Here is a 16,260-nt window from a genome sequence, read left to right as displayed (position 1 = left end):
AGACTAACCTTTCCCTAGAAGCATAAACTACCTTTTACTTCAAAGTAATTGCCAGCCTTAATTTTTAGCAGAGGTAACACAACTAGCATCGACAATGCAGCATCCACCGCCTGCACCAGGTACTGCAGGTGCCATGCTTGTAGGTCAGCTCTGCAGTGTCACTGGGGCAGCCCCCTTGAGCAGACCCCTTTAAAAGTATGTCACATACTGGGCTGCACACTGCCAGCTGACATGTCATGAGCCGCCTTCTCTTGCTGCAATGGCTTATCTAGTAAATCTTGACCCCTTCAGTTCATTGCAATGTTTGGGAGAAGATTTAGAGGAGTAAGAGAGACCTGTCAGAGAAGCTGGATAGTCTTTCAAAGCTTCCTGAGAAGTCACAGTGGGCGATGGGGCGGTAATTTACAGGCATGGCATTTAACCTGCAGTAACACCATCCCCTGCACCTGGCATTACTTTAGCCCATCACTTCTCAAAGGCCATAAACTTCGGACACACAGGTCTTCATTTTTCTTGTAGCTGTGGGAAACACAAATCATGCAAAGCTGGAGCTGTGACTTGGCCAGTCCCAGAGGTGATCTGAACATTAGCCAGACAATGAACACTTGGAGGAAGTGCCTTGGAGGGTGGAAAAGGCGCCCCAAAGAGTGAATGTATGTGGGACTGCTCTCGGTGTCCCTCTCTCCGCAAGGATGCCAAGCACACAGCAAACACGCACCTTTCCATCAATTTTGTTCCCAAGTGACTCAAGCCAACTAGTGGTTTATGGTTAGAGCTTAAGAAAAGAAGATCTGCTTACTGCGATACAGTTAACAAATAAAGGCACCTTGACTTCACAATCCTGGTGTCCTTGCTCTCAAAACCTTTGAATTTAAGAAAATCCTTTTAAGTCTGAAAGGAAAATTCTCCAGAGCTTTTGCTGAATCTAGCTCTGTAATAGGAACCACTGCACTGCCAACAGACTACTATCCTCCCTATGTAGGGAGGGTGCAGGGGAAGGGTTTGGACAGCGTGTTATGAAGACAGATACACACTGGGATCATCTGAAAGAGCATTTCAGTCACAAAGGAGGGCATGGCAGAAAAGTTCATAGGTTAAGATGAGGGGCAGGAGAAGGGTAAATTTTCTTCCCTGATCAAACAAGGACTCCTAGGCCATCGCCTAAAGGAAGCCACCATAAGGTGATTCAGCTCTCAGATTTTCACCAGATATGGATTTTAGTTTTTTTTTTTTTTTTTTTTTTGAACATGACCAAGTACAGTCCATTGCAACACAGTAAAAAAAAAAAATACTGATTCAGAAACTATGCTAAACAAAGTAACCTCTGTGAACCCAGAAAAGACTTTGAATGTAAGCTGTGCTGAGTTTTAGGACTTCAGAGGCCACTTTAAAAAAAATCAGGAAAAACAAAATCCACAAGATATGTTTCCTATGTGAATCAAAAGGTCCACAAATCCCAGTACTGCCACTGCACACAAGATAACACCAAAGAACAGGATGCAAAGCTCAGTCCAGCATCAAGCTCAGTCCAGCATCACCTGTGGAGCGAATGGCCTGTCACTGGCATCCTAATGTCCTTTCATCTGCAGCAGGGATGGATTTTGAGGCCAATTCCAGCAGGCTGGGGTTTGGTGCCACAATTTCAACCTGACCCTCCTTGTCTAACTTCCTGGGGTTGCTTCCATGCACAAAGCCAGTGAAAACACCCACGCAGCTGTTCAAATATTTGACGTCTGAACTGCTTGACATTATTCATTCATCTCAGGCTCATTCAAACCAGATTTCTGAACAAGTACTGTTATAAATGGATTAAGAGGACCACTAAATGCAAGGAAGGCCTGATAGGATCACACCTGCTTCTCACTAACTCAGCCCAAGTGTAAAGAGGGCTCACAACTTCCAGTCCTGCCAGCAGTGTACTCTGCCATCCAGGAGCAAGGAAAATGTGAAATGGAGCACGGAGGGTGTCAAGCAGAAATGGCCTTTGCAACAGCATTGTTCTGGACCTACTAGAGGAGAACAGGAGCTTCCAGAAGACCCACCATCACACTCAGGTTATTTGCAATTCAATAGCGTGCACTGGGAGTGGGGAAGGGTTCTTCCAGCAAGGCTCGGCTTCTGAAGGTCGCACAGTAATTCATGGCTATCAGCAACGCTGCCTAGAGCAGACCTCTAAAGTCAGTGCTGCTCTCCAGAGGTCAATGTTCAGGACCAGAACTTTATCCTAATGTGTTAACAAAGTGAAATCGAACAACTGAATGTTAAGTTGTGAGTTTGACCTAAGAATTCACAAGAGACACAATCTGTTATTCACAGAAGCAGCTGCGACTCTTACAAGGAGAGTCACCTAAGGCCTGAGGAACGAAATGCCACATGTGGATTTGAAAATGCTACTTTCAGATGAAAAAAAAAAAAAAAAAGAACCACCCAAAATACAGACTCTACTATATCTTTCCTTTTCCTTGTGGAAGATTTTTTTTTTGCTCTTGCCATGCATTTGGTAGGAGGCAACTGCTCGTCATATGCTGCCAGCCCTGATACAATTAGCTTCCCAATGCTAAAGCAGCACAATCCTCTGACAATCTTAATCCCAGCTGCCTCCTTAAGGTCCAGACAAACAGGAGTGAGCAGGCAGGTCAGATGCTGGGGCCATTAAGCAGAGAAAAAACAAAGTTACAGCTCTGTCTCCAATCCCCATTGCTCTTGTAGCCAGGTGCTCTGACAAGCAATTCCAGCACTGGTATTGAGTGGCACCTCTATAAACCCTGTGACAGTTTGGGAGACAAACTCGCCCATCAATCAGAATGTACCTATCAAGATCACTTACCTAGAGCGCCCGCCACCCTCCAGCACTGTGTACACAGCTTTGCTTGGGTTGGCCTCGGAGCAGCCTGCCTGAACACCAATTCCAGGCAGTTTCTGAAAAATTTAGGTACTCCACGCAAGCAACAGTGTTATTGAAATACTGACTCAGAGGTCTGAAAAGCAGAAAAATTCGCATGACTCTCTGCTGCTGCCAGGCTGTAGGCACTGGCAGGCTACAGGAATCAGCTGAGCTTGAAGGAGACTGGAAAACACTTCCCACTTTCTTCCATGTGCCTATTAATAATGGCTGGAGATAAATCTCATCAGAGATCCTTTTCTTCCCCTTTTTGTAAGATGTCATAGCACTTTTTTTCCCCTAAGCCATCCCCTATGCCTAAGCATGCTCTCTGACCTCTGCACTGCTTCTCAAATCTCACCTCCTTTGTGCAACACCCACCCCCACCCCCCCACCCCCCACCCCCCGATGACCGGTCATCTCAGCATCTCTCAAGTGAATGGTGGCTCAAGCTAAGATCGAGAGTCATTAACATGATATATAAGCAGATTCACAGAACAAAGGGCCTCACATTCAAGTCCCTCCTTTTCTCCATCATGTTCAGTAGCAGATGGTCAAAGTGACAACATATGCTACTTCAGGTGTTGGCAGCACTGCCGGCTCCTGCGCAGGCATGAGCTCACACAGAGACTGGCAGTCTCAGGAGCAGAAAGGTAAAGACAACCAGCTCAGAGCAGACCCAGATGACCACAGCCAAATTTCATCAGCACAGCTAGGAAAGCACAGACCTACCGCACCCCACCGCTGCTCCTCAGCTCCTGTCCGGGCTGCTCAGTCAGTTCTGGGGACCAGGTGTTCTGTATATGTTCAATTATGTTCAATTATCGCTCCAAACAAGACTAAGGAACAAACCTAAGATGTTAGTATTATTATTTGCACGACCATTATGAATGCAGCTACTGGATGCTGCTCATGCAGAGGATCAAATTCATCTGTACAACTAGCATTTCTCCTGTCTGGCTCCCAAAGAGTGGGGGTGGAGTGGGTGTCAAATCTATATTAGATATATTCTAGAAATCCAGAATTTTGAGTAAATTCTGTGAAGTGGGTCTAAATCCAAATCCATCTCGGGGGCATGCAGCTCTACTGGGGCCTGTTTTGGCTGGGAAGAGGCATTCATTTTGCTCACTGGTAATTTACACGTTTCAGGAAAGAAGACAAAAAAGCCTCCCGTAAATCTCCAGAACTGGCCTTTGCTAATTACACTCCTTGCAGTGACCCCCTTCTGCCCAACCTCCCTTTCCAGCACGTTCACTCTATTTTCTTAACGAAATGTCACTCGTTGGCTTCTTGCAGAGTAAAAACAATGAAGGCAATAAAAGTAGTTTATGCAGACACACGGCCAGGCCTCACACATACTTCCCGAGAACGGCTTTAAACTGGGTTTATTTCATCAGCTGCTGAAGTATCCCAAACTAGTACTAAGAGGACAAGGTGGCATGGATGCTGTTTTATTTTAAAAGGCATCTGGGAAGAAAGAGAAAGCCATTAGAGATTCTTGAAAACAAGAGGAAGGCAGAGATGAGGCCATGCTGAACAGCAGTCTTTCTGCAGGTCTGTAACACGCCCTCCCAGCCACATTTTTAGGCAGTGAAATTGTTCCCCCATTTTTTCCTAGCACAAACAGGGACAGAATAGTTCTTCTGGTGAGCTTCCCAGCCTGTTGCAGGAAAAAATGACGTGCCATGAAAAGCTTCCCAGCCTGTTTGCAGGACAAGGGTTTCAATTCTCTGGAGCCAGAACCATTTCAAGCAAAACAGTGATTTACCTGGAAAACTGACACCCAACTGTGTCATTATAGCATACACCTGAAACAGCAGATGCATCCATCTGATGCCATCTATTAGCTCCCACAGAGCCACAAATGGGCTGCCAGAGACCTGACTGCTTATCAGTGTCTCGGACACTTACAGTGATCTTTGCTAACAGATCAGAGGAACAGCTGCCTTTAAAGAAAGGGGCCATATAATTTTATGACCATTAACATCATTTTGCAGCGGCGTGCTGAACAAAGGGCAGGCAAGCTCCACTGTACGGGGTAAGAGCCAGCTGCTGCAAGGCTCAGGGGGAAGAGGCTTCCCCGCCCCTCACAGCACCAAGGAGTATTCCAGAGATTTCTTTTATGCCTCTCTGTAACCCATCAGGTATGAATTGTGGCTACAGAGGGGAAAACACACTCGGACCAAAGGTCTGATCTGGTGTAGCCATTCATGCACAGCTGCCTCCTAGAGACTCACACCAGCGCGATGCACTAAAGTGAGAACAGCCTCACGTGTATCTCAAAGGCTGCTCTTCAATACCCACAGCTGAAGTACAAAAGCAGCAGCAACAGCCATGGTCTTTGCAGCTATGGCTTGTTTTTCACAGTCAGGGGAAGGTGGATCTGAAAGCCTTTGCTCCCCTGGGGAGAGGGTGGAAACAAACAAAAAAGGAAGAGGGAGAATTAAAGTAATCTTGAATCACTAAGCAGATTCACATCACTGGATCAATAAGCACCACTGACAGGGATCACAGGAATGTCGCAACTTTGCCAATAATAAAGCAGCACAGCAGAGCTTGGAGGATGACTTTTCTAAGGCAGCCGAGCATGAAGCAGCAAGGCTGGTGAACAGCTGAAAGTGACACCCTGGCTTACAACAGGCTGCTGCCAGTGGCGGGGCTCAATGCAGTTTGCTTTAAATAATGATGAGCACTGAGATTGTATTTGTGAGCGAAAGGCAGCCAAGGACTGGAAAAACCAAGGGCTGAATTTTACAGGCCAAACCCATGTGCTCTTCCCCCCAAACTAATTCTTTTCTAGGTTGGAAAGAAGAAAGAAAAATCAGTGCTAATTTAATCAATTGATCAGCCTATTGATTGCAAAACTGGAGCTGCTAGTTAGCCATGTGCTGTAATGCCCTCAACTCTGAAACCACAAAACACACCATTGATTTGTTCACTTCCAGCTCCAAAATACAAAATAAAGCTGGGATTTCAGCAGAAAAGCAACTTCCTCACCCAGGGAGGAGATGCAAGAAAAGAAGAAGAGAGGCCAGGAAACAGGGACAGCCACATCTTGCGAGGTTCAAACTGAAATTAGTTACAGATGCAGTCACAGTGTTTTGTGTAAACTCTATCGATTGGGTGGCTGACAGTCTTGGGAGCCTCCATACTAGGACAATCAATCCGGCTGCAGTGTCACCTGCCACTTTGCTGAACAGTTGACAATGCAATTATCCAGTGTGGAGGCAGGGAGTTGGCGTGTGTCAAACGCAGTTAGCCACTTTCCGGGCACTACTCGATAATGCGTTTCACCGCCAAGCGTAAGAGACGACATGCGGAGACAGGAGCTGTTTAGAGCCATTGAGACCCGTGCTCCCTTTTTCCTTTAGAAAAATCTCACTGCCCCTGACTTAACAACTGTATTCTAAAATGCTATTAAAATCACGTCAATCAACTACTGTGTGCTTAAGGCTGAAGTTTGACCTGAGTGTCCAAGAAGTAGGTTGCAGTTCTAGCAAAACTGCAGACACTTGGAAAAAACCAGAAATTATAAAATGACTGTCTTAAAGCCTGGGACTTTCAAAACCAGAGCAAACAGACCACTAGAAAAATGTATGGCAGAGAGCAGCTACGCAAGTGCAGATGGAAGTTGAAGATCCTATGTTGCATGTCTCAGATCTGAGAAAACTGAAGTTTAAAGGGATGCTGTCAACTTGAAACCCAGTCAGTTTAAAAAAACTGACTAGTTTTAGGTGCTACCTGCTCCCTTACTCCCCCTGCCAATTTCACAGTGTTACAACCACATTTTCTGTCTTCTTTTTAATTATTTTTTTTCCCTCCTTCCTCTGATGCCGGGTGACAGACATCACTTTTCCTCCCCCAAGCACGATATGTAATACTGACAAATGGAGAGAATTCCCCTTCCTCCCACAGATAAATCTTATCGTAAATCTAACAGTGAGGTTTAGTTGATTGTACCCCTTTCAGCTAATGAATTCTGGCAGTTTGAGCATAAAAATTAAGGTTCTTAAATTTTTGCATGTGTTCAAGTTAATGAAAATGTACTATCAACAATCAGGACTTTTAACAGCTATAAACACTAGTATTTTTTTTCCAGTTAAAGTGATTTTTACTTTGCTAAATCCCATTGATTACTTTGTGTTCCAAAATGAAGCAAACACTGTTCCTTGAAGCATTATATGAACTTTAAACACACATGATATTGAGCATCAATTACATGGTGGGTCACGCTGCCTTGTGTATGTAAGGTAGGAATTCTGAACTTTTTTCTTTTTAAATCATGTACTATTCTCATCTGTTTTTCCTGCTCACTGAAGTCAACTTCTGATGTTAATATACAGTACAATACCCAGGAGACATTTATTAGCCACAGAATCCCTCAAATTCTGTATGTGAACACAAACTACGAACAAATACTCAGGTACAGCCCACCTGATTATTGTATGTAATGCTATGCAAACAGATCTGTTAGCATTTTTAGGTCAAGTACTACCTTATGGACAAGCACTTGCTCTCAAAGGAGAGAGGTGCAAACATTAAGGAGTGGTTGGGCTACTCCATCAGACAAGTACAAAGTACTGTCCTTCAGCAACAGAGGGATTACCAGGATTACCACCGTTTTACACAAGGGCTGAGGTAAGGCATACGAGTGCTCTGGGACTCAGCAGCCCTCTAAAGGGGGGATAAGGCACAGAATAAGCACTTGAGAAACATGAAATTTATACATCTCAGCTACTTGGAAGCTTACAGCAGGCAGAAGCGATCAGTAGAAGGTATCAAACCAAATATAGGAAGGCTAAAATACCAAGACTGCGAGGCTGGGAAGGATGCTCAGATGTATAAATGCATTCACCTTAGAGACTAAGCAACGAGGGGCGTTGACACAGGAAATGTTACAGAGAAAGGCACTGAACTGAGCTCTTGCTAAGTGGGAGGAAGATTAAGAATTTCATTACGGCAAAGATTCCCTACACTTTTACCACAGACCGCTCTTGCATCCAAGCTGAAGTTTGCTTTAGCCTGCCAGGGTAAAATGAATGAATTCTGACTCACCTACACAGAAATGGGGAAGATGATTCTAGTTACTAGACCATTCTTCCAAAAGGTCTAAATATGCCAGCAACGCTTTCTTTCCCACACACTCTCTCAGGAGAAGTCACACTTCTGTTGTTCAGCTCAAATTCTTTTGCTGAATTTCAGTATTTATACCCTTACTAGTATCACCTTAAATGCAGCCTGAACCTCATGGCATGGAAAAATGGAAATTCTCCTTGCCTCCTGAAGCTTTTCTGTATGCCTCATTATATTTTACATGAAAAAGAGGGCACGGCTGACTACTAGGTGAGATTCTAGAGCAAGACTTTTAAGCTCTGTTGCCAGCTTCACTACTATCTTCATAACATTAGAGAAGATGCTTCTCCATGCTCAGTTTCCACGTATGTGTCAAACAGATTTTGCAGAGTTTTGTTGTAGAGCTTGGTGTTGATGAAATTACACTGAGAAGTGCAACTGAGTTTTGCTCTTCTATTTGGAGCTTTCTGCCAAGCAGTACCAGACATGAGCGAAGTCACTACGTTCACAAACACCTGCTACTGAAGCAGAACTGAAAAGCATCTACTTAGATTTTGAGGACAGGACCTCGCACCTGAGGGCATGTTTCTGATATTGCATGTATTTAGAAGGAGAACAAATTGGCAGAGAATATAGCTATTGCCTCAACGCTCTTTCTTGGACAACTAACTCATGCTGGGCAAAGGCTGGCCTACAATATTTTCTGCTCAAACCAAAGCACATCTCGATTCTGCAGAGACAGAAAGCTGACAGAGGGACTGCAGCCATCTGTCAGAAACTTTTAGGCATTTTAACATAGTCCCACTTTCCAGGCAGCTGCTCTAATGGGACACGACATGAGATCCAATGCAAATGGGCACCCAAGGGTAACTGTAGTTTGTTACAGCTTATAAGGCTTTACTCAAGTCCCTCGATGCATATGCCAAGTCGTGCTGCTCTTTTCCCTTGGTAAGACATTAACAAACAGATACAAACCCTTTGGTAGCCTGGGAGGAGGGCAGCATGGAGAAATAAAGAGAAACTTCAGAGTTAAGTAATCCCTGTGTGTTTTTCCTTCTTCAAGAGTTATCGCAATCTATCAGACAGATCCTTGTCATGTTGATCTTTCTTAGAAAGTATCCTTCCCTGAAAATGCCCTGCTTACCATTTTAACATTTTCAAAGTCTTTCTCTCTTCTGTGTTATTTTTGATGCAACTGATCTGCTGAAGGAAAAGAAACCCAGAAGAGCAGTGGTGACTACCTTGCTACTGTGCCCAGAGGAATGCTTTTTTCTGGGGGAGCTGGAGGGGAGAAGAGGACGACGGGGTGGGTGGAGAGAACTTAGCTACAATTCTTCAATTCTTCCATATCTAAAGAGGACAGCAATCTCTGTTCTATCAGACCACACAGTTCGTGCTTTAAATGGTACTTGCTGCCAGCTTGCTTTCCCCGTCTCTGTCTCTCTCCCTTTGAAGCAGACTGGACAGCTTCCTCAAGCTGGCGTTATCACTCCCTCTAACCACTCTTGGCAGGCAATCTAATTCCCCCTGAAAAGGTCACCGCCATTTTAACTGCCTTTCAATCACATTAAGCACGCTGCCGCTCGTGCTCAGAGCACTGCGCCTGCAGCTCTCCTGACTGAGGTGCGATCGATAAACTGACATCCCGCCCCCCCACCCCATCTCCCCAACCGCCCCATCCACCGCTTGCCTCCTTCCCCTCTCCTGGACAAGCCATCTTCCCGGAACGGACAGCGAGAGGCCAAGTGACAAAATCCTCTCCTCAAATCCGAAGCAGCAGAAGGGAGCTGCTAACCTGGCATTTACTAATCTTTGTCCCATCTGCTAAGAAACAGAAGGGTGCAAGCATCCCCCCCGCCTCCCCCTAGACCTACAGAGGCAGAGACTTCACAGGACAGTTTGCTTAGGCGCTGGTCCAGACACCTTTGAAGCTGTGTTACAAAGAACAAGCCTCCCTCAAGCTTCCCTCAATGCAATCATTACCGTTATCTCTCCCCCCACCCCCCCAACCCGTGCTGCTGCTTTTTTTTTTTTTCAGTTACGAGTTATGTGTTCCACCCATCGATCCCTGTGTAAGACACTGTTTTAAGTCCTCTTGCCTTTTGACTGCGCTAAGCCGTTTAAGCGATGACAGCGGCTTCTATCAGCACGGAGCTGATGTGATTCTTTTCAGATAAAGCACTTTTTTTTTTCACTCCCCCCCTCCCTTTCCCTTCTTTCAAGTAAGAGACATACACACAAAAAGAGACACTGAATCTTTCAAAGAAAAAAAACCCTTTTGAACTTCCCTCAGGAATTCTTTAAAGGGATAACCTTACAGTGTAAACACTGAGGGTAACGTGCATCCATTCTGGAGAGGAACAGAAGAATTGCTACAAATATGTTGAACGTTAAAAAAAAACACATCAGAGAGGGAGCCACTTGATGCTTTCACTTGTGAAGCCTTGTTGGCTTCCTAAACACAGAAACTCATTAGACAAAGATGGCATGAAATAATCCCCTGTAACAAAGAGCTTCAGAGGGATGATTCAGAGACGTGGGGATAGATGGTTACTGAACGTTCAGGTATTTCAAGAGAAATTTCAGTCTTGTGACACTGTACAGAGATAGGGAAATATTTGATTATTTTATCTGTATAGCTTTTCACTCTGAAGCATGTGATTGATTTAAACAGCGCTTGGTATTTCATGCTGGTAGCCTTCTGCACCTACCCAAACAGAAGCAACAACTCTCCTACTCTAAAGCCCTATTTCAAGCAGGACCCTCTGCTGAAGCAAAGTGGTTCCAAATCCCATATAATTGCAAATAATCTTCATTTACGCCCTGCATTCTTCCAGTTTTGGGTAAGCAAATTAAGTGATAGCAAATGGTGCTTTAAGAAGTCAGACGGACAGCTAAAAGTATCAAGTATTTCCTGACTGAACACCTTCACCTAACCCAACAGCTTAAGAGACAACATACCGACCCCAGAGCTTCTCGGTTCTGTCATATTCCTACTTGCTGCTATCTCTTGTTCTTTCCACCTGCTGCCTCAAATATGTCCAGTTGTGGCGGGCCAGGTGGTGTGCTTTGGCTCTGCTGCACTAGACCTGACTGGGGATCTGCAGCTGTAACACCAACACAGAAGACTATTTCCACCTTCTAAGACATCCCCCCAGGTGACAGGAGCAAGTCTTCCCTGCAAGCGCTCTGGAAGCAAGTATCATCCTAGGAACCACACAAGTGAGAGTTTCAGCCTGTGATTGATCCCAAGTATTAGGCCACCTTCCACAAAATCTGAGCAGGGCTGTTCATTTCCATGCCCTTTCTGTTTTCAAGAAGAAAAACCCCAAGATTTCCCAACCTTACTCCACCTGAGAACCTGGAAAGACCTTTCATATAAGTAGCAAAGAGTTTTCCTCACCTTGAGGGTGTTATGAACTTTATCCACTAACCAAAAATGATAAAAAGAGTAAGCCAGGACCTGCGTTAAGTTTGAGTCACTTCTGTAATGCTGCCCAACGGACTGACCGACTCATGCAATACACGCTGGCCAGCATCCTGCTCCCCCTTCGCCCAGCTGTGACATCTCCTCAAAGCAACACACCATTAAAACCAAAATTAATGAGACACACGGCCATCTATTTTCCCCTCTGGTTTTATGTATTTCCTCATGTCATCTCTTTAGACACTGGTGACATTCCTGCAGCCTGGCAAAGGCTGTCTGGCATTATAAAAGGCCTTCGATTTCCACATCGCTGCTACTTCTCAGCAAAGGGAACAGAGCCAAACACAAAGCCTCGGGTGACGGGGGTTAACGAGGGCCTTGCCAACTCCAGACAAAGCAGTTTTAAGCATTGGAAAGCATCTCCAAAACATTGCGCTGTGCTTCAGGGCTGTAAATTAAGAATTCTGTCCCTAAAACAAGGCAAGAGCCAACACTGGCAGAGAAAGGAAAAAAGACAGTCACCTTAAGGTTACCTGAGAGTACACAAAGCTGGCCTGACTGATGGAGACCTCCGAATGCCAGCAGCCAGAGACAATATAAGAACCACAAAAGGGAGCATGAAAAAGCATAACTTGCTTAAAAAGAGATACAATCAGCCAACTATGGGAGATTGTTCCAGCTTTGCTTTTTCAGCCTCCCGATTTTGCAGAAATTTCTTGCATAGAGTAGGTAGGTACCCCCTCCAGATATTATCTGCTCATCCCAAAATGCTAGGTAGAAAGTTGGTGGCAAGAAGTTCCCCTGTTTAGGGAAGAAGTCGCCTCTCTACAGGAGCATACAGCTGCCGAATCCAGCTGCCAGCAGAGGCGTGCTCCAGAGGAGGAAGGGCAGGGAGAAATGTGCACGCTAGGGACGTGCCAGCTGCTCAGGTGGAGTCATTTCTTCAGCACTGGCTCTGCCACCAAAAGCTGCACAGGGAGGATGTTCCTCACTACAAATGCTAAAGGGGTCAGCCTGTGAGCTGATCTACCAACACCTTTCATCCAGCACCACAAAGGGAAGGAGTCTAATCCAAAAGCCTTCTCATCAGGGTAATTATGGAGGGGTTTAGAACTGCATCTAGTTGTGCTCTACTTTACTCCTAGACTTCTGATCCTTTGCTGGATCTGTTCATGCAACTAAATACTCTTGAAGGTGTCATGAAGGTCTCAAAAAAGGAAAGAAGAGACGGACCCCATACTTCCTGATGGAAGCAAGGCTATTTCTAAGTACGAAAGACAGAAGTACCTGTCCATGCACGCGCAGCCATCTAGAAGAGGTTACAGCCCTGACTGATGCTAGAATCTAACTTCTGGCAGAAGAAAGCAGTTGATCTGTATAATGCAAACCGACGCATTTGGGAACTCCTTAAAATAAGGAAGAAAATGCAATGAGGAGCAAGTACTTTGCATTTACACAGTCTAATCACAATTAAACACATTTCATCCACCTGAAGCCTCATTTGAAAGAGTCTCCATATACCTGAAACCATATGAAAGGTCCAGATCGCACTTCAGTGAGTGAACTCAAAAACAACCAGGAACGCTGAACTAGGTGAAGACAGTACAATGTCCATGATGAAGGAAGTGGAATACTCTTCTCAAACTCAACTGTCTGGTGGGGGTGAAGGAAGAAATTATGCATGCACAAAAAAGGGCAGAAATGAACTGAGTAGTTTTTTTTTTTTTTTTTAATCAGGACTAGCAGCGACAAGACATCACATCCTTCCCTGCTATGGACAGTAGTGACTATAATACATAAGGCACTGCATGGCCTCATCAGACCTCTACCTGGAATCATGTACAGATGCAACTCTCCATGCAGGCACAAAAAAAGTTAAGGTAGGTAAGGCTACAGACACAGCAAGTGACAGTATGAGCTTCACTGGCTAGCCTTTAAAACCCAAAGCTGCTGCTCCTTCACCTCTGTGCTCCTGATCACCTGCTCTGCCACAACTCAGCTACAATTTAATTTCAGAAAAAGGTAAGAGCCGATCAGGAGTGCCACGTTGTCACTGAGCACACAGCTGGCTTTTAAGTCCAACTCCCTTAACATAGTAGCCTTTCCCCTTGAGATATTTTAAATTAAAATTCAAGATAATATAGGAAGAGATCACATCCCATCCTCTTTATTGAACAGGGGGAGCCAGCATTCCTCCTCTCATTAGGCATGCACTACGTGGGTTGCTTGCAAGAGATTCTCCTTAGTGCCAGAGGTTCATGCCAACAAACAGTTTAGTAAATCCTCCTCTTCGAGGCCAAAGGGCTGAGTATAAGAAAGGGGCCAGGTTTCTAGCTAAAATTACATTCACCAATAAAGCTCACGAGAGGTCAAATTTTGCCATAACTCACTCTCTCCTCAGTAACTGATTTCCCCGTCACTGGGGAAGGAGCAAAAGAAGGAGGAAAAATAAAATGTGTTTGTCTGGGAGCCCTAAGGGTTTGCAGTGCTGGAGGTGCAGAGCAGGTTCCTGGATTCTCATTTATCAACCTTAAAAGGGATGGAGTGATAAATGCACAACTGGCCCTTTAATATTTTATGCAGGTGCTAAAGCGACTTAGCTGTCACCTTCAATACATCACCAGAGGCTGATACACCAGCTTTCGTCACTCCAGGCTGGGAATTTTTACAATTTCATTTCTATTTGCCTCTCTTCACATATTTCCATGTATTTCTTACTATGTGTAACATATAAGAAGCTATTTTCTGCAAATGATCTCCCCATTCTACTCATTCCCTCTTCAGCCACATTTCTCAAGCAAGAAATAATGCAACGCTTTTGTTCAAGACTTGCACAAATTTTGACTCTCATCATTTGAGAGAGGCACAAAGCTGAAATCACTTTACATTCTGACAAAGGCTGAAGGTCCTGCCCTTTGTGAAAGGCAAATATCCAGATCTCTCCCCTTAAAGATAAGCAATGATCAATTTCCACAGCAGAATGATTTACAAGGGTCCCCAAAACACTGGCGCACCTCGAAATCCTCCTTCCAGGAGAGTAGTAGCCCGTATCCTCTTCTGCCCGCACCATTCGTACTCTTCAAAGCGGTTGCTGTTCTCATTCTCGATGTCCACAGAGTCATCCTCAGTCATGCATGAACCTTCTCTCTGCGCAGGGTAAAGCAGGGGCAGACCGTTGAGATGCATGAAATACCTCTTTGGGGTTAATAACTCATGGTGGGATGGAGAAGGAAAGCTGGACTGTTCCCAGGACAGCTAAGTATAGAGCAGACAGCAGCATCTACTCCCGACCCCATCCCAAGTGATCTAAATCTAGAAGTAAATGGGTGCTGGAAGAACTTGATAACCTTGAGATCAAAAGTTGCAGGTTCATCACTTTTACACACGACAATTTAAGCTCTGGTTCCTACAACAATGCTAATGTGCATTTCAACATGCATCCCCCTGCATTGCATGCACAATTCCCCTACTATGTAAACCACTGATTCCTTTGACCCCCAGCAGGAAAGTTCTCCTAGAGCATTTTTGGGGCACATTGATCGGAAGACACCTCTCTTCACACCATGCACCTCTGAGGCAACAAGAATGAATTTGTTATCTCTACTGTGGGCTTTTCCTGAGAAACAAGCACAGAAAGCCCTATGATGCAACTCCCTCCTCTAGGGCTTGTTCCTCCTTCTTCCTTGCTGTTTTTCGGATGAACGGCAGGAGGAGGGTTCTGCTCAAATGCACTTCCTGGAGTAAGGTAGTCATGCAACATTTACAAATGCCAGTCTGTTACAAAAAAACCCAACAAAAAATATTTCTAATGTTGTCAAAGGCAGAGATCAGAAAGAACTCTTCCCACTGTGCTACATAGGAAGCATGAAGTCCTACAAAAGGCTTCATGAACTTCAATAGCTCTACCTTTAGTCTATAACTGAGTCTTCAATAACAGCAAAAGGGTGCATGAAGTAAAAAAGTTACTAATGCAACAGGAGAAAAATCCAGAAGAATTCATCTTCTAAGACAAAGAGAAGTGACTACAGATCTTAGGGAGACAGTTAGCATTGCCTGCAAGCTCAGCAATGTTAGTTTTTGCCCCATGTTAGGTCAACTGCAGACAAAGCTAGGAGTAGGGAGAAGGGAATGGCAGCTGGTGATCCTGCTGCGCCTCTACCTTTGCAAGGCATTGTTCCACATGCCTACTCATCTCCTCCTCGGATCCTGACAGAGGTCGGCTGCAGAGGGGACATACCTGCCCTTCGTCTTGCTTCCTCCTTTTCATTTTTCCAATCCGAGCTGCATGGAGAAACCAGGGAAAGAAAACAAAAAGAAAAGAAAGAGAGAAAGAAAAAAAAAAAAAAAGGAAGACATGTCAAGTTTGTAGATCCACTCTTCTCTCTCTTTGCTCAGCTCCAAATAATAAACCCTTGGCAGAAATGGTAAGATTTTACACCAGAAAATTCCGCTGCAACTCCCTATTCTGGCTTCTGTAAACAGTACAGAGATTGTTACTTAGCACTTCCCAAATTAAATCTGTAACCCGCGGCTGAGTACAGCCTGATTTCAGAAAGGCAGCTACTCACGATCTAATAACTAGGAGAAAGAATATCTGCTGCACATCCACAGGTAAGTTACTCAAATGATTAAATACTTTCTCTTGGAAGCCTGAAATTGTTTTTGAAGTTCAGCGATTAAGTCACTGAATCCTGTTCTGGATTTTGCCTTCTAAGTCCCTGACCCATCCACTAACAATCTATTCCCTATAGAAGAACTTGCTTAGACTGTAGAAGGATGATGCAGCACCCGAAAAGCCTTGGACAAAGTCCCTAACAGTTACTACAAGGACCACCGTGTCTCCTGTACACCCTGAATAATTCCTTCCCAGAACATCACA

The 16,260-nt window shown here is 44.7% G+C and overlaps 1 protein-coding gene across 12 annotated transcripts in view; it reads right to left on the bottom strand.

The window, feature by feature from the left end:
- RNF220 (ring finger protein 220) overlaps nt 1–16,260 on the bottom strand; it is a 232,774-nt gene that overhangs the window by 35,685 nt on the left and 180,829 nt on the right. For 9 of the 12 annotated variants that reach the window (XM_055725233.1, XM_055725232.1, XM_055725228.1 and 6 more), the window contains 2 exons: nt 15,541–15,662; nt 14,396–14,528 (listed from right to left, as the gene is read on the bottom strand). The exons of 1 other annotated variant lie outside the window; for it this stretch is intronic. In XM_055725233.1, the coding sequence (XP_055581208.1) occupies nt 14,396–14,528; nt 15,541–15,662 (255 nt within the window). The remainder of the gene's footprint in view (nt 1–14,395; nt 14,529–15,540; nt 15,663–16,260) is intronic. 2 more of the 12 variants (XM_055725237.1, XM_055725238.1) reach the window with 1 other exon arrangement.

The sequence above is a fragment of the Falco cherrug genome, chromosome 12 (genome assembly GCF_023634085.1).
Source record: "Falco cherrug isolate bFalChe1 chromosome 12, bFalChe1.pri, whole genome shotgun sequence".
NCBI lineage: Eukaryota > Metazoa > Chordata > Aves > Falconiformes > Falconidae > Falco > Falco cherrug.
The sequence above is the reverse complement of the archived record's forward strand: the minus strand, read 5'-3'. Positions and strand labels throughout refer to the sequence as shown.